Source organism: Neovison vison, chromosome 7, assembly GCF_020171115.1.
Source record: "Neovison vison isolate M4711 chromosome 7, ASM_NN_V1, whole genome shotgun sequence".
Classification (NCBI taxonomy): Eukaryota; Metazoa; Chordata; class Mammalia; order Carnivora; family Mustelidae; genus Neogale; species Neogale vison.
Genome location: NC_058097.1, coordinates 123158348 through 123184455, shown reverse-complemented (window position 1 = coordinate 123184455; position 26108 = coordinate 123158348). Strand labels below are relative to the sequence as shown.

General features: G+C 39.9%; 1 protein-coding gene across 1 annotated transcript in view; it reads right to left on the bottom strand.

Annotated features, from left to right (window-relative positions):
- Positions 1-305: 305 nt before the first annotated feature.
- The window catches only part of LOC122914057 (beta-galactosidase-1-like protein 2), a 78905-nt gene continuing 53102 nt past the window's right edge, over positions 306-26108 (bottom strand). The window contains exons 9-16 of the mRNA XM_044260698.1: positions 6100-6246; positions 3732-3803; positions 3142-3229; positions 2723-2810; positions 2245-2356; positions 1417-1533; positions 1243-1306; positions 306-557 (exon numbers count right to left, since the gene is read on the bottom strand). Coding sequence (XP_044116633.1) covers positions 550-557; positions 1243-1306; positions 1417-1533; positions 2245-2356; positions 2723-2810; positions 3142-3229; positions 3732-3803; positions 6100-6246 — 696 coding nt within the window. The 3' untranslated portion in view covers positions 306-549. The remainder of the gene's footprint in view (positions 558-1242; positions 1307-1416; positions 1534-2244; positions 2357-2722; positions 2811-3141; positions 3230-3731; positions 3804-6099; positions 6247-26108) is intronic.

Below are 26108 nucleotides of genomic sequence, written 5' to 3'. Positions count from 1 at the left end.
GGGAGGGTATGTGCTTTGGTGAGTGTTGTGAAGTGTGTAAACCTGGTGATTCACAGACCTGTACCCCTGGGGATAAAATATATATGTTTATAAAAAATAAAAAATTTAAATAATGAATAAATAAATAACACATTGAAAACACAGAGTGTATGTGAACTGCATTAATGTTTACATTTTATTTGATTTCTTCAAAAGATCACTTTTGCTTCAAATTTACATTTGTGGGATTAACTATTCTGAGCATGTCATTTTTTCACCATTTTATTTGGTTGTCAAACAGCCTTTATTGTAGCAGTATGATAAAGGGTATGCACTATGTAGGTCTATTTTGTAATGAGCATCAGAAAAAGGTTAGCTAACCTATGCCGAAAGAGGAGCGTACTGGCAAATTAGGAAGAGGATGGTAGGCCCAAAGCAGGGACTGGGTAAGTGGAGAAGCCAGGGTAGTTTCAGCAACTGAGTTATCAGGATGGGTAGGTTACTCACAGCCCCACTGTTGAAGTGATTCGTCTCAATCAATTTCATATATTGTGTCACAACACTCAAGATTCAATATCCTGGAAAAGAAAGTCTTATTAATCTACTGTATGTCACATGCCCACCCCTGGCAGGAAGGACACTTGCAGGTTGGAAGAAAGAGCAGTGTGATTATCAGTCCCACAAAGTCTCTAATGAAGGGAACAAGGGTGATTCTCCAAAAAGACCTCTGGATCCTGCTACCAACATAAGGATCAGGAAAGGTGGGCATACAGACACCAATGGGCAGGCACAGACACTCTGCAACCTTCTCACCTCTGGTGACTGGGCCATGCAGTCCTTCCCTTTGGCAACCTGAGAAATGGTACCAGGAAAAGTGCCTAGGAATGACCATACATGGCAGCACAAGAGAGAGCAGTAGGAAGCATATTTCAGAAAAGGCACGAAGTGAAAAATGTTTGGACCTTGGTTTACAATGAGGCAGGGATCCAGACAGCACATTGGAAACATCTGGAAGGAAGGGAGGCCCAGGGAGTTGGGTTAAGGCTGTTAGAGGAGTGAGCTAGTCAGGTCACTTGGAAATGGGAGGTGATGAGTAGAGCTATACAAGGTAAAAGAGAAAACCTGGCTATCAAGCAAAGGCAGTGAGGAAGTGCTCAGGTTCCTGGGAGATAGTACATTCTGACTTCTTTATCTCTAGCTCAGCTAGAAAGACCCAGAAGGATTGACTCAGATGCTGCAAATTTACCCTCCTGAATATCATACCTAGACGAGATATGTTTGTGAATTGGATCTCCAGGCCAGGTTTAAACTCCTCAAACACAATGATCTGTGAAGAGAAAGGAGGTGGGGTGGCCATGAGATTCAAGTTCTGACTCGTTGCAAGGCAAAGGCCAAACGAAGTGGACTGGGATGAAGGAGGTGTAGGGGGGACCTTACCTCATTTGATCCAGGACGAAGCCAGGGTCCTGGAAGGTAAAAAGTCTCCTGGGGACCTATATTCCAGTAGCGTCCCAGATTCTTTCCATTGATGAATATTACACCTTTTGTCCATCCCTGAAAAAGATTGGAATGAAGGATTCAAGACCTGAGTTCTAGATGTAATGACACTAGAATGAAGACACACACAATTTATAAACACATCTTATCACAGTCATAGATACACATAGATGGAGTGGATTACCACACATGGCCTTAAATGGAAGGTTACCTGGAGAGGTCTATGTTCTTGCCCATGGGCTGGGGTTGGCTCAACACCTAGGCCTCAAGAAAAAAGGCACTGTTTTCTAACTCGTCTGTCCCAAGTCAGGGAAGGGTCCTTCCATTGACCATCAGGCATTTACCAAAACATGCTGAGCCCCAAACAAAGTTTGAATTCTAGAATTTTGGGGTGGCTGTACATATGCATTAAAATCTCAACATCCCCACCACAGATTGGATGTGTGTTCTAAGGGGTTGAGGGTCTCAATGTCTTGGATTATGTCTGGGGACAAGTGAACCACACTCACTAAATTCTTCATGTAGTAGATTTTACAGCTTCTGCACTAGAACATACTACTTATGCCTCTGTTGCATTTGTTAAGCATCTACTCCTCATTTTTGTCAACACCAGGGAAGGGACAGCCTCCAGAATGCTGTGGAGTGGATGATGTCCCAGGAAGCCTACATTTCCTTTCACAGGATAGGGCCCATGTACCAAGGAGCTTTATCTCAAAGATACTTTTCAGATGGGGGTAAGGGGATAGGCAGGGGAGAAATATCACTAACCTCCATTTTTATGAAGGTGTCTCTGGGGTCATTACCTATTCTCAGGATACCAAGGAAGAAGGCAGGGCCCCGATGTTTGAATACAGCTGGTTTCCAGATGTTAGGAAGGTCCCTAAGAGGAAATCAAACACCAATGGAAAGGTCATGCCCTTCTTTGTATGTCAGCTGTGATTTTTGAGGTAAGTCCCCTTTGTGCCCAAACCTGGCATTCCTCTTTGCCTCTAAGGGGATATGATGCAGAAAAAACAAACAAACAAACAAAAAGATCAGCAGACCAGGAGTCGCATGAAGGAGGGAATGTTCATCACTCTGCCCCAGACAACTATGAAACTTGGGGTCATTTCCTTCAACACTGTGGGTCTCATCTCTCCTATCTGAAAACAAAGGAGGTTAATCTGCATGGTCTCTGAGCTTCTTTCCATCTCTAAATCAGAACCATCTTTGATCAATCACCTTGAGTTGATGGTCTGGCACCCACCTTTGTATAAATTTAGTTTTCATATCCAGGCTATGGATTTTAAAATTTCTTAAAGGAGATTTGTTCAGGTAGATATCCCCAGTTATACCTACAAAAGAGGGAATACAAGGAACATGAAGAAGGCAAGCAGGGATGTGAACACAGAGATATAAACAGGTTGTGGCCAGGCCTCCCCCCGAAGGAAGATGTTTTCCTGCCTTTATCAAATGGAAGGTTTCTGCAAAATCTTACATAAGTTCTTCCTTCTGTTATACATGTACACTTCTTAGAGCATGTCTCTATGTCCAACATACAGCAGAGATACTGCTGTCCACTAAATCATACACCTGGCCATGACCGTCCAGCTTACAATAAGAGCAACAGGAATTTGATGCCTCAAGGTCTCAAACTTCTCCACCCTTAGAAGGAAGTAAGCCTACCTTTTCTCTCCTTATTGATGTCCTGCCCATAGGCAAGGCGGCCTTGATTCTCCACCAGGATCCTCAGTGTTGGGTTATTGTTGTAGACCTGTCCAAGATAGACGAGCCACAGTGAGTACCACTCAGAGAACTTTTCTGTAGACCTCTTAAGTCTTCTCTGAAACTCAGATGAGATTGTAAGCAGGGTGACTGACAGACAGCAGGCCTCAAAAGCCTGCAGAACTCCAGACTCCAGGTCAAGTAAACCCTTGGGTTCTTGTCCTTCCTACTTACTCCATCCTCACCCTCACCCCCATACTAGGCCTTTCAGAAAACAGTCACTCGAACATTTCACTAGAGATTATTGAGGCAGGTGACAAACCTAGAACTTCTGAGCAGCAAATATCCAACAGGTTGAAGTTCTGCTCACCCAAAGCATATACACTTGTACTTTAGAAACACATACAGGTCTCCTGCATCTCTGCTGGGCTCTTATGCTGGGAACATTTCAAAGAACCATGGAGGAGAAAATAAGCTATCACGAGTTCAGGCCACGTTTACAATTAAGCCAGGGCGCTGAAGTATTAGTTCATCAACACTAGATTATATACCATTTTCTTGGGAATAGTCAGCTGATCAGTAGAACGATCGAAGATGCCTAAAAAGTTCTCATCCAAAAACACCTGCCAAAGAAAGAGGAGAGCACCATTAGGTCCTCATAAGGAAAGGGATTAAAATGGTCCATAGCAAAGCAAAGAAAAGACAAGTTCTAGGAGAAGGATTAATATTAATAATATTCTGTCTCATAGAATATTACAAGCAGACTATGAGTTGATAAAAATACAACATATTCAAAGCAGTACAGTTGTGAGATGTGTGAGGCAAAGTCTGGAGAAGGATGTTCTAATACTAAATCTGGGCCTTGCTGTACTATAGGGTAAGGAGAGAAAGAATAAAAATTTTAAAAGACCTGCAGGAAATGAGGGGAAAAGGAAGGTAGAGAATGAGTCTTGTGATTGAATGGATCTTGTGAAAGAAGTGATGATCACAGGGAAGATGGGACTCCAGATGCAGGAGGCATCTGCCTGCCTTGCCTGCCTAGGTTCACTCTCATAATGGATACAGTCTTCCAGGTTTCCCCCGACCCTTATCTGAAGAGGCTGCTGCCACCACTGTTTCTCATTTTAAGAATGACCTGGACATAAATCCTATTTTTTCCCTGTTATCTATTATACTGCTTCAGGCTCAGATAATGTCACCCAGAAGAATCTGCCCTAGCCATGCAGGACCACAGATGGATAAAATTTGCCCCTTAGATTATTTGAGTTAGGTCATAATTTTCAAATGAAGTTTGACTAGGAAACTATAAAAATTAAAATCCACAGATTTTTTTAAAAAGATTTTATTTATTTATTTGACAGATAGAGATCACAAGCAGGCAGACAGAGAGGAGAAAGCAGGCTCCCTGCTGAGCAGAGAGCCCCATGTGGGGCTCGATCCCAGGACCCTGAGATCATGACCTGAGCTGAAGGCAGAGGCTTAACCCACTGAGCCACACAGGCACCCCTAAAATCCACAGATATGAAAAACACAAATATTAATACTATACAAAATGCAGAATTTATATTTTAAGCTATTTAGCGTCTAATCACAAGGTTTATATACACTATAATCATTTGTTGAACACCTACTGAATGGCTGGAGCAAGGTGTCACCAAGCTTAACACACAACTCTAGCCATTGAGGAACTCAGAGAGTGACACAAATAAATTTTTAGGATACTCCACAATAGCTAACATGGAACTGTAGGAAGAATGCCACGGAAGCACAGGGAAGAAAGTGACAAGTCCTGACCCACAGCCAAGTCCAGGCTATTTGGTGAAAATGATGACAGGGGACTGGGAAAATCAATGGAAGACTGTAGACAGGGGAAGAGGCATGCTGAGAATTTTACCTTGGGAAGGAAACTGGTGCCACTGTGAGGGAGGGATTTGACAAGGAGGAGGGGAAAGGTGAGCTATCTGAAAAAGGAAGATTGGTTATGAGACTCTAATAGTAGTAGAGGCACGATTCAAAGAGACTTCTAAAGCCATGGTGGCATGGAGTTTGAGAGAAGACCCAGTGAGTTATACTGCAGCAAGCATGTGCCAGCTGAGAATAAGGTGTGGAGAGAGGATGAAGGGAACAGCATTTTCAGGTGGGGAGGCTGCAAGTCCATGATTGATGTGAGGAGTACAGGATGAGGGTTATTTAGGAGGGTGATGAATTTGGTTTTGAACATGATGAGTGTGAGGAGCCAGCAGAACACATATCTAAGCAAAGAAAAATGTTCAGCAAACAAGGAATCTGGGTCTGCAGCTCAGGATAATGAGGGGAGGGTTGGAGTTACCACCGGGAGTGCCTGAAACTTTGGGAGAAGATGACACAGGCACAGAGAGGGCTCTTTGCCGGAGAATTTCACCAAGACCTGAGGAAACTCTGCTAGCTCTTAACTTGGAGTGAGATGATGAAGTCTTTACCCTCGGCTCTGTTGTTTTCTAGTCAAATATCCTCTGAAAGTCATTTAACTTCTCTGAGATTTTCTCATTTGTCACAAATATCTTAGACGGGTGTTTTGAGAATTAAATGAGAGCAGCACATTGTAATGTGCTGTGTAAATGTAGGGATTGCTGTGCAGTTAAGTACAGGGACTCCTGAAGCTCCTCTGGAGTCTCCTTTAAAGAACTCCATCAACTCCCATAAGGATTCAATGAATATGCTCCCTCCCTGGGAACTAACAGAAACTTCTGACCTATGACAACAGGAGCTCACATATCAAACATTTCACAAATGTTTGAACAAACAAGACAAAGGTTAAGACACAGTGATGAATTTTTGAAGGTAAAAAAGATTTGACTATCATGTAGATATTCACCTCAGCAACACAACCGGATTTTACTAGCAGAGAAGTGCCACTGGGACCCATCCACTGTCCCTTACCTGACCTCGGTCTTGAACATGATTCTTTGTGGTAAGGAGGCCACTAGTGGTGATCACAGTCTCATAAAGTATGTATCCATAAGACTGACCATTCCCCTGGTTCACAGATAGCTCCTCCATGCAAATTGGCTTGACAGAGCTGATGGGCTGAGACAGAAACAGGAACAAAAACCAGGCTGAACATTCAGGCTTAGAGAGACAAATTTCAGAAACCAACACCCAAAGCCCACTTCTCCAGTGGAACTGCCCCCAAAGAGTCTTGAAGACAAATGTATAAAAAAGGAATATATAATGATAATCATGCTTAAGTGTCACATATTAATGTCCTTTTTAAAAACTAAAAGTTTTCCTAACCACCTTTATATTTCTCTACCTTGCTCATCAATTTATGATAAAGCCTGGACTAGACTCCTGATTTCAGGAACTCCATGCCAGCTGCGCCAGATCTATCATTGGTCATCTCTTCTTGTTCCTTCATATAGTAAAAGAAATCATCCTAACCCACGGTCTAACTGTGACTATTCATGAATCTGCCTATCTAACAGTGACCTAAAGCACTCAATGTCTGTTAACCCCCGTGTCTGTTAGATTTTTTCCTTCTAACAGAAGGAAAATGATTCATCCTTCATTTAGGGATTAAGATCCCTAAATGATTTCAATGTAGTATCTGCCAAACTGTATTTACCACATTTCCCCATTCTACTCTTTTTCCTGTCCAGAGCAACACCAACTGTCCAGTCAAAAAGGTAAAAACTATGTACAATGTCTCTTCCTCTTCCTCAATATCCCCAACCAACCAATCATCACCTCCTTTAGAGTCTGTCTCTAAATCTCTGTTTCACTAATCCTTCTTCACCTTCATTATCTAAGCTCAACTTCAGTAGCTTTTTATTCATTTTCAGTGTTCTAGCATGATCCCACTCTACTCCATCCCCTATTCAGCTACCAAAGGAATCTTTCTGATGCAAAATTGGTCATCTGATTCCCATGTCTTAAAATAGCTTCCATAACTTTCAGGGAAATGTTCAAATTTCTTAGCATAAAAACATGGCCTGGAGTGCCTGGATGGCTCAGTCAGTTAAGTATCTGCCTTGGTTCAGGTCATGGTCCCAAGGTCCTGGGATGGAGCCCTCCATTGGGCTCCCAGCTCAGGAGAAAGCCTGCTTCTCCCTCTGCCCCTCCCCCCACTCATGCTTGCCCTCCTCCCTTCTCTCTCTCTCTCTCTCTCAAATAAATAAGTAAAATCTCTAAACACACACACACAGAGACACATAAACACAAACACACACACACATGGCTTTTCAGACTGCCTTGGAGAAATACATGATCCTAGTCTGTGGAGCCACATGGCCTGAAACATTCTGGAGGACAAAGAAGATATCAAAAGCTACCAGACTCATGTCTGACAAGAGGCAACAGGGGCCAACTTAAAGGAGATAGGACAATTTGAATATCAAAAGGAATGATTGCAATAGGATCAAAGCATGTTAAATGTGTGTGTGTGTGTGTGTGTTTAATAAACATGTAATATATTTTTATCCCCAGGGGTACAGGTCTGTGAATCGCCAGGTTTACACACTTCACAGCACTCACCATAGCACATACCCTCCCCAATGTCCATAACCCCACCCCCTTCTCTCAACCCCCCTCCCTCAAGCAACCTTCAGTTTGTTTTGTGAGATTAAGAGTCACTTATGGTTTGTCTCCCGCCCAACCCCATCTTGTTTCATTTATTCTTCTCCTACTCCCTTAATCCCCCATATTGCATCTCCACTTCCTCATATCAGAGAGATCATATGATAGTTCTTTCTCCGATTGACTTATTTCGCTAAGCATGATACCCTCTAGTTCCATCCACGTCGTCACAAATGGCAAGATTTCCATTTCTTTTTATGGCTGCATAGTATTCCATTGTGTATATATACCACCTCTTCTTTATCCATTCATCTGTTGATGGACATCCAGTTCTTTCCATAATTTGGCTATTGTGGACATTGCTGCTATAAACATTTGGGTGCACATGCCCCTTCAGATCAATACGTTTGATCTTTAGGGTAAATACCCAGTAGTGCAATCGCTGAGTGATAGGGTAGTTCTATTTTCAACATTTTGAGGAACCTCCATGCTGTTTTCCAGAGTGGTTGCACCAGCTTGCATTTCCACCAACAGTGTGGGAGGGTTCCCCTTTCTCCACATCCTCGCCAGCATCTGTCATTTCCTGACTTGTTAATTTTAGCCATTCTGACTGGTGTGAGGTGATATCTCATTGTAGTTTTGATTTGTATTTCCCTGATGCCGAGTGATATGGAGTCCTTTTTCATGTGTCTGTTGGCCATCTGGATGTCTTCTTTGCAGAAATGTCTGTTCATGTCTTCTGTCCATTTCTTGATTGGATTATTTGTTCTTTGGGTGTTGAGTATGCTAAGTTCTTTATAGATTTTGGACACTAGTCCTTTATCTGATATGTCGTTTGCAAATATCTTCTCCATTCTGTCAGTTGTCTTTTGGTTTTGTTAACTGTTTCCTTTGCTGCACAAAGGCTTTTGATCTTGATAAAATCCCAATAGTTCATTTTTGTCCTTGCTTCCCTTGCTTTTGGCGATGTTCCTAGGAAGATACTGCTGCAGCTGAGGTCGAAGAGGTTGCTGCCCGTGTTCTCCTCAAGGATTTTGATGGATTCCTTTCTCACATTGAGGTCATTCATCCATTTTGAGTCTATTTTTGTGTGTGGTGTAAGGAAATGGTCCAATTTCATTTTTCTGCATGTGGCTGTCCAATTTTCCCAAAACCATTTATTGAAGAGGCTCTCTTTTTTCTATTGGACATTCTTTTCTCCTTTGTCAAAGATTAGTTGACCATAGAGTTGAGGGTCTATTTCTGGGCTCTCTATTCTGTTCCATTGATCTATGTGTCTATTTTTGTGCCAGTACCATGCTGTCTTGATGATGACAGCTTTGTAATAGAGCTTGAAGTCCGGAATTGTGATGCCACCAACTTTGGCTTTCTTTTTCAATATTTCTTTGGCTATTCGAGGTCGTTTCTCATTCCATATACATTTTAGAATTATTTGTTCCATTTCTTTGGGAAAAATGGATGGTATTTTGATAGGAATTACATTAAATGTGTAGATTGCTTTAGGTAGCATAGACATTTTCACAATGTTTGTTCTTCCAATCCAGGAGCATAGAACATTTTTCCATTTCTTTGTGTCTTCCTCAATTTCTTTCATGAGTACTTTATAGTTTTCTGAGTATAGATTCTTAGCCTCTTTGGTTAGGTTTATTCCTAAGTATCTTATGGTTTGGGGTGCAATTGTAAATTGTAAATTAAGGGATTGACTCCTTAATTTCTCTTTCTTCTGCCTTGTTGTTGGTGTAGAGAAATGCAACTGATTTCTGTGCATTGATTGTATATCCTGACACTTTACTGAATTCCTGTACAAGTTCTAGCAGTTTTGGAGTCTTTTGGGTTTTCCACATATAGTATCATATCATCTGCAAAGAGTGATAGTTTGACTTCTTCTTTGCAGATCTGGATGCCTTTCATTTCCTTTTGTTGCCTGATTGCTGAGGCTAGGACTTCTAGTACTATGTTGAATAGCAGTGGTGATAATGGACATCCCTGCCATGTTCCTGACCTTAGCAGAAAAGCTTTCAGTTTTTCTCCATTGAGAATGATATTTGCGGTGGGTTTTTCATAGGTGGCTTTGATGATATTGAGGTATGTGCCCTCTATCCCTGCACTTTGAAGAGTTTTGATCAGAAAGGGATGCTGTACTTTGTCAAATGCTTTTTCAGCATTTATTGAGAGTATCATATGGTTCTTGTTCTTTCTTTCTTTTTTTTTTTGTTCTTTCTTTTATTGATGTGTTGTATCACATTGACTGATTTGTGGATGTTGAACCAACCTTGCAGGCCTGGAATAAATCCCACTTGGTCGTGGTGAATAATCCTTTTAATGTACTGTTGAATCCCATTGGCTAGTATTTTGGTGAGAATTTTCACATCTGTGTTCATCAAGGATATTGGTCTGTAGTTCTCTTTTTTGTTGGGATTCTTGTCTGGTTTTGGGATCAAGGTGATGCTGGCCTCATAAAATGAGTTTGGAAGTTTTCCTTCCATTTCTATTTTTTGGAACAGTTTCAGGAGAATAGGAATTAGTTCTTCTTTAAATGTTTGGTAGAATTCCCCTGGGAAGCTGTCTGGCCCTGGGCTTTTGTTTGTTTGGAGATTTCTGATGACTGTTTCAATCTCCTTACTGGCTATGGGTCTATTCAGGCTTTCTATTTCTTCCTGGTTCAGTTGTGGTAGTTTATATGTCTCTAGGAATGCATCCATTTCTTCCAGATTGTCAAATTTATTGGTGTAGAGTTGTTCATAGTATGTTCTTATAATTGTATTTCTTTGGTGTTAGTTATGATTTCTCCTCTTTCATCCATGTTTTTATTTATTTGGGTCCTTTCTCTTTTCTTTTTGATAAGTCTGGCCAGGGGTTTATCAATCTTATTAATTCTTTCAAAGAACCAGCTCCTCGTTTCATTGATTCTGTTTTATTGGTTTTTTTTTTGTTTGTTTGTTTCTATTTCATTGATTTCTGCTCTGATCTTTATGATTTCTCTTCTCCTGCTGGGTTTAGTGTTTCTTTCTTGTTCTTTCTCCAGCTCCTTTAGGTGTAGGGTTAGGTTGTGTACTTGAGACCTATTTGTTTCTTGAGAAAGGCTTGAACCGCTATATATTTTCCTCTCAGGACTGCCTTTGCTGTGTCCCACAGATTTTGAACCGTTGTGTATTCAATATCATTTGTTTCCATGATTTTTTTCAATTCTTCTTTAATTTCCTGGTTGACCCATTCATTCTTTAGAAGGATGCTGTTTAGTTTCCATGTATTTGGGTTCTTTCCAAATTTCCTCTTTTGATTGAGTTCTAGCTTCAGAGCATTGTGGTCCTAAAATATGCAGAAAATGATCTCAATCTTTTGATACCGGTTGAGGCCTGATTTAGGACTGAGGATGTGATCTATTCTGGAGAATATTCCACGTGCACTAGAGAAGTATGTTATTCTGTTGTTTTGGGATGAAATGTTCTGAATATATCTGTGATGTCCATCTTGTTCAGTGTGTCATTTAAGGCCTTTATTTCCTTGTTGATCTTTTGCTTGGATAATCTGTCTATTTCAGTGAGGGGAGTGTTAAAGTCCCCTACTGTTATTGTATTATCGTTGATGTGTTTCTTTGATTTTGTTATTAATTGGTTTATATAGTTGGCTGCTCCCATGTTAAGGGCATAGTTACTTAAAATTGTTAGATCTTCTTGGACAGATCCTTTGAGTATGATATAGTGTCCTTCCTCATTTCTTATTATAGTCTTTGGCTTAAAATCTAATTGATCTAATATAAGGGTTGCCACTCCTCCTTTCTTCTGATGTCTATTAGCATGGTAAATTCTTTTCCACCTCCTCATTTTAAATCTGGAAATGTCTTCGGGTTTAAAATAAGTTTCTTGTAGACAACATATAGATGGGTTTTGTTTCTTTATCCATTCTGATACCCTGTGTCTTTTGATTAGTGCATTTAGCCCATTAACATTCAGGGTAACTATTGAGAGAGATGAATTTAGTGCCATTGTATTGCCTGTAAGGTGACTATTACTGTATATTGTCTCTGTTCCTTTAGGATCTACTACTTTTAGGCTCTCTCTTTGCTTAGAGGACTCCCTTCAATATTTCCTGTAGGGCTGGTTTGGTGTTTGCAAATTCTTTCAGTTTTTGTTGTCCTGAAACCAATGAGAATGAAGACACTTCGGTCCAAAACCTATGGGATACAGCAAAGGCGGTCCTAAGGGGAAAATATATAGCCATCCAAGCCTTGCTCAAAAAAATTGAAAAATCCAGAACACACCAGCTGTCTCTACGCCTTAAAGAACTGGAGGATCAACAACAAATCAAACCAACTCCACACATAAGAAGGGAAATCATCAAGATTAGAGCTGAGATCAATGAGGGAGAAACCAGAGATACAGTAGAACGTATCAATGAAACTAGGAGCTGGTTTTTTGAAAGAACCAATAAGATCGATAAGCCACTGGCTACACTAATCCGAAAGAAAAGAGAGAAATCCCAAATTCATAAAATTATGAATGAAAAGGGAGAGATCACATCTAACGCCAAGGAAGTAGAAACAATCATCAGAAGTTATTACGAACAGATATATGCCAATAAGCTTAGCAACCTAGATGAAATGGATGCATTCCTGGAAAAATATAAACTACCAAAATTGAACCAGGAAGAAATCGACAACCTGAATAGACCGATATCTAATAACGAGATTGAAGCAGTGATCAAAAACCTCCCAAAAAACAAGAGCCCAGGACCTGACGGATTCCCTGGGGAATTCTACCAAACCTTCAAAGAAGAAATAACACCTATTCTCCTGAAGCTGTTTCAAAAAATTGAAGCAGAAGGAAAACTTCCAGACTCTTTCTATGAAGCCAGCATTACCCTGATCCCCAAACCAGGCAAGGACCCTACCAAAAAGGAGAATTTCAGACCAATATCACTGATGAATATGGATGCTAAGATTCTCAACAAGATCCTAGCCAACAGGATCCAACAGCACTTTAAAAAGATTATCCACCATGATCAGGTGGGATTCATCCCTGGGCTACAAGGATGGTTCAACATTCGCAAATCAATCAATGTGATACAACAAATTAATATGAGAAGAGAGAAGAACCACATGGTCCTCTCAATTGATGCAGAAAAAGCATTTGACAAAATCCAACATCCGTTCCTGATGAAAACTCTTCAAAGTATAGGGATAGAGGGAACATTCCTGAACCTCATCAAATCTATCTATGAAAGACCCACAGCAAATATCATCCTCAATGGGAAAAAGCTTGCAGCCTTCCCATTGAGATCAGGAACAAGACAAGGATGCCCACTTTCACCACTCTTGTTCAACATAGTATTAGAAGTCCTAGCAACAGCAATCAGACAACAGAGAGAAATAAAAGGTATCCAAATTGGTAATGAAGAAGTCAAACTCTCTCTCTTCGCAGATGACATGATTCTTTATATGGAAAACCCAAAAGACTCCACCCCCAAACTACTAGAACTCATACAGCAATTCAGCAGCGTGGCAGGATACAAAGTCAATGTGCAGAAATCAGTGGCTTTCTTATACACCATCAATGAAAATACAGAAAGGGAAATTAGAGAATCGATTCCATTTACTATAGCACCAAGAACCATAAGATACCTGGGAATAAACCTAACTAAAGAGGTAAAGGATCTATACTTGAGGAACTATAGAACACTCATGAAAGAAATTGAAGAAGACACAAAAAGATGGAAGACCATTCCATGCTCTTGGATCGGAAGAATAAACATTGTTAAAATGTCTATACTGCCTAGAGCAATCTATACTTTTAATGCCATTCCGATCAAAATTCCACCGGCATTCTTCAAAGAGCTGGAGCAAATAATCCTAAAATTTGTATGGAATCAGAAGAGACCCCGAATCGCTAAGGAAATGTTGAAAAACAAAAATAAAGCTGGCGGCATCACCTTACCTGATTTCAAGCTTTATTACAAAGCTGGAAGCTTTTAATCTCTCCTTCTATTTTCAATGATAGCCTAGCTGGATATAGTATTCTTGGCTGCATGTTTTTCTCGTTTAGTGCTCCGAATATATCATGCCAGCTCTTTCTGGCCTGCCAGGTCTCTGTGGATAAATCTGCTGCCAATCTAATATTTTTACCATTGTATGTTACAGACTTCTTTTCCCGGGCTGCTTTCAGGATTTTCTCTTTGTCACTAAGACTTGTAAATTTTACTATTAGGTGATGGGGTGTGGACCTATTCTTGTTGATTTTGAGGGGGTTCTCTGTACCTCCTGGATTTTGATGCTTGTTCCCTTTGCCATATTGGGGAAATTCTCTCCAATAATTCTTGCCAATATACCTTCTGCTCCCCTCTCTCTTTCTTCTTCTGGAATCCCAATTATTCTAATGTTGTTTCATCTTATGGTGTCACTTATCTCTTAAATCCCCCCCTCGTGGTCCAGTAGTTGTTTGTCCCTCTTTTGCTCAGCTTCTTTATTCTCTGTTATTTGGTCTTCTATATCGTTAATTCTTTCTTCTGCCTCATTTATCCTAGCAGTGAGAGCCTCCATTTTTGATTGCACCTCATTAATAGCTTTTTTGATTTCAACTTGGTTAGATTTTAGTTCTTTTATTTCTGCCGAAAGGGCTTTTATATCTCATGAGAGGGTTTCCCTAATATCTTCCATGCCTTTTTTGAGCCTGGCTAGAACCTTCAGAATCATCATTCTGAACTCTAGATCTGACATATTACCAATGTCTGTATTGATTAGGTCCCTAGCCTTCGGTACTGCTCCTTGTTCTTTTTTTTTTTTTTTTTTTTTTTTGTGGTGAATTTTTCTGCCTTGTCATTTTGTCCAGATAAGAGTATATGAAGGAGCAAGTAAAATATTAAAAAGGTGGCAGAAACCCCAGGAAAATATGCTTTAACCATATCAGAAGAGATCCCAAATCGTGAGGGGGAAGAAAGGGAATAAAAGTGGTTCAGAAAGAAAAAAAAAAGAAAGAAAGAAAAAGAAAAGAAAAGAAACAATTAAAAAAAGAAATTAAATAAAGAAAAAAAGAAAAAATATATATATTAGAAAAACTAGTTTAAAAAAAAGTTAAAAACATTGGGGAGGGTATATGCTTTTGGGTAAATTCGAAGGGGAGGTGAACCACAAGAGACTATGGACTCTGATAAACAATCTGAGGGGTTTGAAGTGGCGGGGGGATGGGAGGTTGGGGTACTAGGTGGTGGGTATTATAGAGGGCACGGCTTGCATGGAGCACTGGGTGTGGTGAAAAAATAATGAATACTGTTTTTTTGAAAATAAATAAATTGGAGAAAAAAAATGTTAAAAAAAGAAAAGGGTAAAAGTTTTAAAAATTTAGCAGAAGAAGAGAAAAAAGAATTGAAAAAGAAGAAAAAATTAAATTAACTGCAAGATTAAGGATCTTGCAGAAAGGATCATGGTGAGAAAGCCATGAGTTCTTTGCTTTCTCCTCCTCTGGAATTCTGCTGCTCTCCTTGGTATTGAAACTGCACTCGTTTGTAGGTGAACTTGGTCCTGGCTGGATTTCTTGTTAATCTTCTGGCAGAGGGGCCGTTGTAGTGATTCGCAAGTGTCTTTGCCCCAGGTGGAATTGCTCTGCCCTTACCAGGGGCCGGGCTGAGTAATCTGCTCAGGTTTGCTTTCGGGGGCTTTTGTCCCCTGAGTGCTTTCCATAGAGTTCAGGAGGACTGAAATGAAAATGGCAGCCTCCTGGTCTCTGGCCTGGAGGGGCCGAGAGCCCAGAGTCCCACTCCTCAGTGCGCCCTCAGAGAACAGCACCCAATTATTCCTGTCTCCCTGGCCTCCAGCCGCGCTCCGAGCTCACCGAGCCTGCGTCGGTTCAAGGTAACACCGAGCTGAGAGCTCCCTCCTCAGCTCTGTCTCTGTAGCTGGCTTCCCCATTCTAATACCTGTAAGCTCTGCGACACTCAGACACCACCAATCCTTCTGTGACCCTGTGGGACCTGAGGCCACGCTGACTCTGCATGGGCTTCACCCCGATTTAGCCTCTGGAACGATGTCCCTCAGTGGAACAGACTTTTAAAAGTCCTGATTTTGTGCTCTGTTGCTCCGCTGCTTGCTGGGAGCCAGCCCCTCCCCCTGCAGTCTATCTTCCTGTCGCTTTGGATTCACTTCTCTGCCAGTCCTACCTTTCAGAAAGTGGTTGATTTTCTGTTTCTAGAATTGCTGTTCTTCTTCTCTTCGATCTTCTGTTGGATTTGTAGTGTTTGCAATGTTTAGATAAGCTATCTAGATGATCTCCTGCTAGCTGGAGTAGTCTCAGACTGCTACTTCTCTGCCATCTTGACTCCTCTCTCTCTTTTTTTTTTTTTTTAAGTGTAAGTTTTCAGAAGGATCTTGGGGAGATGGTGTCAGAAAGATTCTGACCTCACCTCCTTCCACAGACATATCAAGGCTATAGCTGCACATTGTGCACCTCACTCTGAAAATGATATGAAGACTGGCAAAACTGATGTTCCACAGTTAGAGACATAAAAAGAAGGCCACACTGAGAGAGGTGGAAGGGGCAAGAAGCAATGGAATCAAATCCCTGGCATAGCAACTCACAAGCAGGAAGAGGATTCCAGGCAGGAGGTCATCCCTGAGGAGTGGAGGGGATCAAGCCCTGTATCAGACACCCTTGGTCCTAGAGACCTGTACCAAGAAGTCTGGCTTTGAAAATCAGCAGGACCTAATTTCAGGAAAATCAAAGGTCAATAGGAAACCAAGTGTCTACCCATATAGAGCCAGAATGTTGGTATCAGTTGGTCCAAGTCCCAGCACACAGGCAGCAGTTTGAAAAGTACCTGGGTTATACCTAAAGATTTACTGTCTGATTTTAGAACATATGCCTGAGGGGTAAGGATCTGTAGAAGTTTCTCCTAGAATGGAAGTGCAGGTAGAAGCCATTTTTCTTGCCCTCCTATAGCCTAGATAGTCCTACTCTTGTGGAGCCATTTCTAACATTATCCATTGACCTTGCTAGCACGGCTTGACCCACCCTGGAATTCTCCTACAGACCAGATCTAGTAGGCACCCTTCCCACTACAGCCAGAGTCCAGAGATCAGAGTCCCCTCAGAGTGACAGTTGCTCCTCCACCCCTGCTGGGCAGCACTGGCCTATACCAGTGCCCCTCTAAAGCAACTCCTTGCCTGGGGAGGAGAGAGCCAGTCTTACAACTAATCTAGGACAAAAGAGTCAAGACTATACAAGGGGGAAGAGTCTCTTCAATAAATAGTGTTGAGGAAACCAGACAACTACATGGAAAAGAATGAAACTGGACCACTCTTACATCACACATGAAAATAAACTCAAATTGTATTGATTAAATACCTAAATGTAAAATATGAAACTATAACACTCCTAAAAGAAAACATAGGCAGTAAACTCTTGGACATCAGCCTTAGCAATATTTCTCTGGATCTATCTCTCCAGGCAAGGGAAGCAAAAGGAAAAATAAACAATGGGAACTATATCAAACTAAAAAGCTTCTATATAGAAAAGGAAACCCTTAACAAAATGAGAAAACAACCTACTGATTGGGAGAAGATATTTGCAAATGATATATCTGGTAAAGGGTTAACATCCAAAAATACAAAGAACTTGTTCAATCATTATCAAAACCAAATAATTCAATCCAAAAATGGATAGAAGATCTAAATGGACATTTTTCACAAAGCAGAAATACAGATGTCCAATACACACATGAAAAGATGTTAAATGTCTTTAATCACCAGGGAAGTGTAAATGAAAACCACCCTGCGGTGTCACCTCACAGCAGTCAGAATGGCTAATACCAAAAAGATAAATACTAAGTGTTGGTGAGCATGTGGTGAAAAAGGAACCCTCATGCACTGGTAGTAGGAATGTGATTTGGTGAGCCAGTGTGGAAAACAGTATGGAGGTTCCTCAAAAAATTAAAAATAGAAATACCATATGACCCAGTAATTCCACCACTGGGTATTTACCCGAAGGAAATAAAAATACTACTTTGAAAAGATACATGTGCCCCTAAGTTTACCGTAACATTATTTATAATAGTTAAGATACAGAAACTACATAAGTGTTCACTGATATATGAGTGACTAAAGAAGATGGGATATATAATACGGTTTCACTTATTTGTGGAGCATAAGAAATAACATGGAGGACATGGGAAGATGGAGAGGAGAAGGGAGTTGAGGGAAATTGGAGGGGGAGACAAACCACGAGAGACTATGGACTCTGAAAAACAATCTGAAGATTTTGAAGGGGTGGGGCGTGAGAGGTTGGGTGAGCCTGGTGGTGGGTATTATGGAGGGCACGTATTGCATGGAGCACTGGGTGTGGTGCATAAACAATGAATTCTGGTACACCGAAAAGAAATTTAAAAAATAAATTCTGGTACACTGAAAAAGAAATTTAAAAAAATTAAAAATAAAAAAATAAAAAAGAAGATGGGAGATATATAAATAAATGTGGGGGGTGTATATTGGAATATTACTCAGCCATAAAAAGAATAAAATCTTGTCATTCACAACTAATGTGGAGGGACCTAGAGAGTATTATACTAAGGGAAATAAGTCATAGAAACAAATATCAGGTGATTTCATTCATATATGGAATCTAAAAACAAAGTAAACAAACAAAGACAGGTTCATAAATACAGAGAACAAATTGGTAATTGTCAGATGGCACAGGGCCAGAGGTGTTGAGGAAAACAGATGAAAGTCATGAAGAGGTACAAAATTCCAAGTATAAAATAAATAAGTCATGGGGATAAAAAGTACAGCCTGGAGACTACAGTCAGAAATACTGTAATAACTTTGTATGGTGACAGACACAGCTTACTGTGCTGAGTATTTTGTAATGTATATAATTTTCAAATCAGTATCTTGTATACCTGAAACTTATATAATATTGTATATCAACTGTAATTGAAAACAAAATTTTTAAAATCATGAGTTTATAATCAAAGACAACAGCAGCAAAACAACTCACTGGCCACCTTTGGAGGATATCCAGGAAAAAATTCATTATCTGATAAAAGAAAATATTTGAAAATTTGTCCTAACTTTTCTTTATAAACTGTACATTAAGATGATAAGGCAATAGTAAAGGAAAGCTCTTCTACATAGAAGAATTCAAGTGTAAAATAAATGAAGAAGGAATTACAGAATAAGAATGATACTATTTTGAAAGCCTTAATGAAATATTGGATATAGGTAATTGGTATAGGTATTGGATATAGGTAATAATTGCTAAAACCATTAGGTGAAAGGCTGATGGGAAAATGGATAATGGATAGACTGAGTTAAAGGCTCCTGAACCCACTGATCAATTATGAAAACAGAAATGACCAGCCACTATGTATCTGAGATATAATGCATAAAAAATATATCATCAGGGAGATTCAAATAAAACCACATTGAGATACCACCTTACACCAGTTAGAATGACCAAAATTAACAAGACAGGAAACAACATGTGTTGGAGAGGATGTGGAGAAAGGGGAACCCTCCTACACTGTTGGTGGGAATGCAAGTTGGTGCAGCCTGTTTGGAGAACAGTGTGGAGATTCCTCAATAAATTAAAAATAGAGCTTCCCTATGACCCTGCAATTGCACTACTGAGTATTTACCCCAAAGATACAGATGTAGTGAAAATAAGGGCCATCTGTACCCCAATGTTTATAGCAGCAATGGCCACAGTCGCCAAACTGTGGAAAGAACAAAGATCCCTTTCAATGGACGAATGGATAAGGAAGATGTGGTCCATATACACTATGGAGTATTATGCCTCCAACAGAAAGGATGGATACCCAACTTTTGTAGCAACATGAACAGGACTGGAAGAGATTATGCTGAGTGAAATAAGTCAAGCAGAGAGAGCCAATTATCATATGGTTTCCCTTATTTGTGGAGCATAACAAATAGCATGGAGGACAAGGGGAGATGGAGAGGAGAAGAGAGTTGAGGGAAATTGGAAGGGAAGGTGAATCATGAGAGACTATGGACTCTGAAAAACAATCTGAGGGGTTTGAAGTGGTGGGGGGTGGGAGGTTGGGGGAACCAGGTGGTGGGTATTATAGAGGGCACAGATTGCATGGAGTACTGGGTGTGGTGCAAAAACAATAAATACTGCTGAAAAAAATAAATTTAAAAAAATAATAATAAATAAATGCAAAATAAATTAAAAATCAAAATAAATAAATAAATAAATCAGTGCTAAAGAAAGTCATGAGATAGTTGAGAAAATCTGAACACTGGATATTTTATGATTTTTAGCAGTGGTGAAACTCACACACAGCCAGTCTGCGCCAGTTCGTTAGTGCCAGCTGTGCACATCTATACCCAACCCTGTATTTTGTCTCTGTATTCAGTATTGTCATGCCAGAGGCTTGGAATTAGACATTGTGGGAGTACTTATGCCACAGGAATTGGCAAGCACTACTAATCAGAGTTTTTTCTTCTAGAGAGCCTGTTACTAAATATTTCCCAGGAAATCACCGACTTAAAGGGATTATTATTACTATCATCATCATCATCATCATCATCAAGGACAATAATGATTTTGTAGTTGTGTTTTTAAGGAGTTCTTATCTTTTCAGATACATATTAAACCATTTATAGCTAAAATTATATGATGTCTGGGATCTGCTCTGAAATAATCTTAGAAAGAGTAGAGGAAGAGAAGGTATGGGTATAAATGAAAAGGTATTAGCCATATATTAATAAATTGAGGCTGCATGTTGAGCACATAGGGGTTCACTATTTTTCTCTGTGCCATTTGTTTGTGTCTTCCAAATTCCATAAGAAAACACTTAAAACAAAACCACAAAGGTCCTCTGACACGTGGTGCTTGGTCCCTCACTTGGCACTAACCCACAAACACTTTTCATTGCAGTCATATTTGCAGTTCCCTAAACATGCACTTCCTTTCATGTCCTTAACAAATGGTTTCCACTATGCCTCACATTCCTTTCCCTCCCTCATTCTACCCCACAGTTTATCTCATTAAGCTCTTATTCATCCATTGGATCTCAAAATCATCTCACCTGGGATATAATATTAGATTTTATGACAGTCCTGCATGCTGAACATATCTCTAAATAAGGAAACAGCAGCTAGCACTTCCATGTGCCAGGTTCAAATAGTATGGGTTTAATCCACACTACAATCCTATGAGGTTAGTGCAATTATTAGCCTCATTTTCTAGATATGGAAACTTATAATGAGGCTAAATGACCATCCCAAGGTAAATATTGGAGTAAAGATTCAAACCCACTAGACTCCAGAACTTATACTCTTTAGCACAATACTATGTTCCCTTGACAATGCTGTGCTGCCTTCGTTCCTCTACCATGGGACCTACAACCCCCTAATCTCTATTCACCTCTCCTTCCCATTAGACTGGAAGTTCCCCCCAAACAACACCTTGATAATTCTATTCCCCAAATATTTTTTTTTCTATTCCCCAAATATTAATGTTTACTGAGTATTGTGTGAATAACTATGCAGGTTTTCCTCTATACCAGTGGTTTTCAAACTATGTTCCTTTAAATCTTACAAGTAAGTCAGAAGTGGCATATGGGTCATTCTAATATGTGCAACCCTAGAGAAAGGATGACTGACCCTTACGATGCAAGTACAGAGCCTCAGAACCAGCCCTGCGATTAACTAGTGCATGTTTTATGTACTGAACACTTGAAGTAAGTTTAAAGGAAGAGTCATTCTACTAAATCAAAAGTTTCAAAATCATTGTCCTAGATCTAGTCAGCGTGCCTTCATTCTAACCATCTTCAGAAGGCAAGGGATATCTTCTTGGCTATGTTACTGAAAGGAGATTTTCCCAGTATCCTGGAATATTTACACTGTTTCTTTACATTTAAATCTTCTCCTTATAAAGTGCTGTCAACTTTGAATCTTCTGAATATTCCTGAATTCTTATTCCAGGTTTATTATTCTGAATTGTAAAACCTCTGGAATGGGAGAAGATATTTGCAAATGTCTTATCAGCTAAAGGGCTAGTACCCAAAATCTAAAAATAACTTATCAAACTCAACACCCCAAAAAATCCAAATAATCCAGTCAAGAAATGGACAGACAACATGAACAGACATTTCTCCAAAGAAGACATACAAATGGCTAAAAGACACATGGAAACATGTTCAATATCTCTTGGCACCAGGGAAATACAAATCAAAACTACAATAAGCTACTACCTCACACCAGTCAGAATGGCTAAAATTAATAAGTCAGGAAACAGATATTGGTGAGAATGTGGAGAAAGGGGAACACTCTTACACTATTGGTGGGAATGCAAACTACTGCAGCCAGTTTGGAGCACATGCACCCTAATATTTATAGCAACAATAACCACAACAGCCAAACTCTGGTAAAAGCCCAGATATCCATTGACAGATGAGTTGATAAAGAAGAGATGGTATGTGTGTGTGTGTGTGTGTGTGTGTGTGTGTATACATGCACACACGAACATATATATATGTATATATAGATATATATTTTTCAATGGAATATTACTCAGCCATCAAGAAGAATGAAATCTTGCCATTTGCAGCAACAAGGTTGGAACTAGAGGGTATTGTGCTAAGTGAAATAAGTCAGAGAAAGACAAATACCATACAATTTCTCTCATATGGAATTTAAGAAATAAAATGAACATAAGGGAAGAGAAGGAAAAATAAGATGAAAAGTGAGAAAGAGGCACATCATAAGAGATGTTGAACTCTAGGAAACAAATTGAGGGTTGCTGGAGGGAAGAAGGGTAGGGGAAGGGATAATTGGGTGATGAGCATTAAGGAGGGCATTTGATGTGGTGAATACTGGATGTTATATGCAACTGATGAATCACTAAATTCTGCCTCTAAAACTAACAACAACAACAAAAACCCCAAAACAAAAACAAAACAAAACCCAAAAGTCATCACAACAAAGAATTGCTTTTGGCTCCCCAGTAATTTAAATCCTATTTTTTGAGCTAAGCCTTTCCCTTCTCTCTTCTCTCCAAAGCCTATCCCATGCTTTTACTCCCAGGAGATGCTTACCTCCTCCAAGTAGGGCATGACATCCCACAGTGACATGTAGTATTCTGTTATCACTGACTTATATACAGCCATAGGTATAGAGTCTAGATTGGGAGGCTTGTGAATCCCTGCAATGAAAAACAGGAGATTGGACCATTATGAGATCCTACTCCAATCCCCTTCAAGGGCATCACCCCAAACCACCAAGAATGAGGGGCCCAGGCCATCACAGGACATGCCTTCCCAATTCCAGGAAGAATCATTAAGGTAGGAAGAGAGTGAGTGGGATTCCTCCCATATCTATAGGCTCTGAGGCAGGAGGCCCTGCTGTCCAGGAAAAGAAGGTGGCACATCAATGTCACTGCTGTACCAGTAGTTCTCAACCCTGGTAACTCATTAGAATCTCCTAAAGTCCAATGAGGAAATACATATGCTCAGATTCTGCCCCTTCCTCCCCATTTCAACCAAGAAATGCTTTCTAATAGCTCTGGGATAGACCTGGCATCTCTGGTTTTTACAAGTTCCACAGAGGATTCTGATGCACAGCCCATGATACACATGGCCTTAGGTGCTGAGAACCTAGAGGGTGGGCCCTGTATTTGGGCATATTTGAATCCCCGGTGCCTAATGATAAAATAAACTGGAACAAACTGGATATCTCCCAAAAAGTACACCTTTATCCATTCCCTCAATCCCCTCTTCACAGGACAGAGACCAATTGAGATGCTGAGTTACTGTTACTGTTCTCATCTGAGTTACTATTCAGATTGAGATTGTTGTTGGTACCCAAAGAAGAGCTAAAGAACTCTTGATATGCAAGGTACTCAGTTGTACGTTCTCCGTTCTCTGTCAGCAGTGCCCCATAGTCTGAAAAATATAAAGAAATTTGTCACTTTCCCCCAAGAAATCTTCAACTTCAGCAAAGGAAGACATGAGAGTTTAGTAGTGAGCAAAAGGATCCTTAATACAGAAGCTTAGGAAGGAAAGATTTTGGGCATTAAATAAGAAAATACCACATCCCAGTTAATCCAAACCAGGAGCCATCTGCTGTACTTTGCAGGGCTTTCAACTGGTATCTAGTAAGTCCTGGCTGAGAGCCCAAGGCGACTCCAATCCAGTGATTTCTATTTTCTATTCAATTTCTAATTAGGTCTTTCTTTCTTTCTTTCTTTCTTTCTCTCTCTCTTTCTCTCTTTCACCCTTGACTTGTCACCTGATCTCTCAGTGGAGTTATAGACTGGGGAAGACCCATTAACAAAAGCCCTGGTGTTATCAAGAGATCCAGAGTAACTGGTTTCACAGTGAACTTCTAAGAATAAGGGCCTGCACAGTGGATAGATAAGACTAAGCTACCAAGGCCTCTGCCTGCAAAGTCCCAGACAGCCTAGATTCTAGCGGTGGATAAATTCTAGTACCATCAAGAGGAATAAACATCAAACCTTCAATCCCCAGCATTTGTTAAAGGCAAAACAGATGAACAGGCCCAGAGATTGTTCCCAGAGACCCACCCTAGGAAGCTCCAGGGTCAAATGGCAGGTGGCCTAGGTTGGAGACAGCTGTGGGGGTCAAGTACTTGCCATAGCTTGTGACCATAGGGAGATACTGGTCCAAAGATGCAGATCCACCCATAAAGCCAAAGTTGGTGCCACCATGGAACATATAGAAGTTGAGGGAGAAACTAGCATTGAACATTTCATGCACATCTCTCATTAACACTGCACATAGATAGGAAGAAAAGGAGAAATGGGGGAGAAAACAAAGTTTGGGAGAATTAATAGACCTTTGTGGAATGGAATGTTCAAACTGTATGCATTAAATATTTGTTTATGTCTTAGTCTTAGGTAAATAGATGTCTAGCTCAGTGTTTCTGGAGCACTTAGTAACTTTTCAGTAAATTCTAGGTAACTTCTTTAGTAACCTAAAATCATGGCACCAGAAACATGTACTTCAAACCAGATTTGATCTTCATCAACTCTCTTGGAAGGCTGTGGCAGATAGTCTCGGACCAGAGAACACACTACTTCCACCCAATACACTTTCATTGAATTGCCCTGTCTGTTAGAATGACTCACTCTAATGTTTAATAACCTCCACAAAATATAAGCAGAGTGGAAACACTGCTAAAATTTTAGTTTCAACTCACTCTGGGGTTTCCATTCAGCCTAGCCCCCTAAATCTAATATTCAAAGTACTCTAACCAGCAGGAAAAAAAAAACAGGCCAGTGTCATCTCTGTTTTCTATTCTCCTGAGAAAGGATCTAAGAAGTACTCACAATGTGAATTCACAGAATGGGGGGCAGTGCCCCATCCATCCAAAGAACTTGCTGTATACACCGTCATCAATATAGGGCTATGACCCTGAGAAAAATGAAATGTCAATTTAGAAATGTTCGGTACAGTTTAGAAGCCCTGAATTGCTTAGAAGAGCATTGTGAGGTCCAGTTCTCACAAACCCCCTTTATAATTAGGAGCAGCCCCTCACCGCTCACAAACCCTGAGTTCTACTTTTCATTCTCAGGTCATTTCCCTGGTCTTATTATTCCTTTTGGAGTTTGAATGGACTTATTCCTCAGGCTTTGGTAAAAGCAACTTCTATCACCACATTTTCCTTTCTGGAACAGTAGAATCTCTTCATTCCCTTTAGTGACCAGATTAGAGGTCTAGTATGGAAGCATCTGGCTCAGGGGAAGCACTAAAAATATTCAGTAAATGAATGCTAAAAATATTGAATCCCATTAAATAAGAATCCCTGAGTCTCAGAATTGTGTTTTGTTTTTATTCAAGTATAAATAACACACAGCGTTCTAATAGTTTCAGGTGTACAATATAATAATCAACAATTCTGCACATTTCTCACTTCTTATCCTGTATACTTAGTTCCCTTCATCTATTTCACCCATCACCCCCAGTCACCACCTCCAGCAACTGTGGATTGAAAAAAACAGAATTTAAGTTTGTTGTCTCTTTTTTAATTTGTTTGTTCATTTATTTTATTTCTTAAATTCCACATGAGTCATATCAGTGTCTTTCTCTGACTTATTTCACTTAGCATTATACCCTCTAGATCTATCCATGTTGTTGTAAATGGCAAGATTTAATATATATATATGAATATATATGAACATATATATGAATATATATATATGAACATATATATAGTTTAGACACACCATGGAATATCACATGTAATTATAAAATAAACACATTTTTATATATACACTATTGAAACACATATACATTATTTATATACATATGAAACAATCACATTTTCTTTATTTATTCATTGATTATCACACACTGTTTCCATACCTTGGCTATTATGAATAATACTGCTATGAACATAGGAGTAC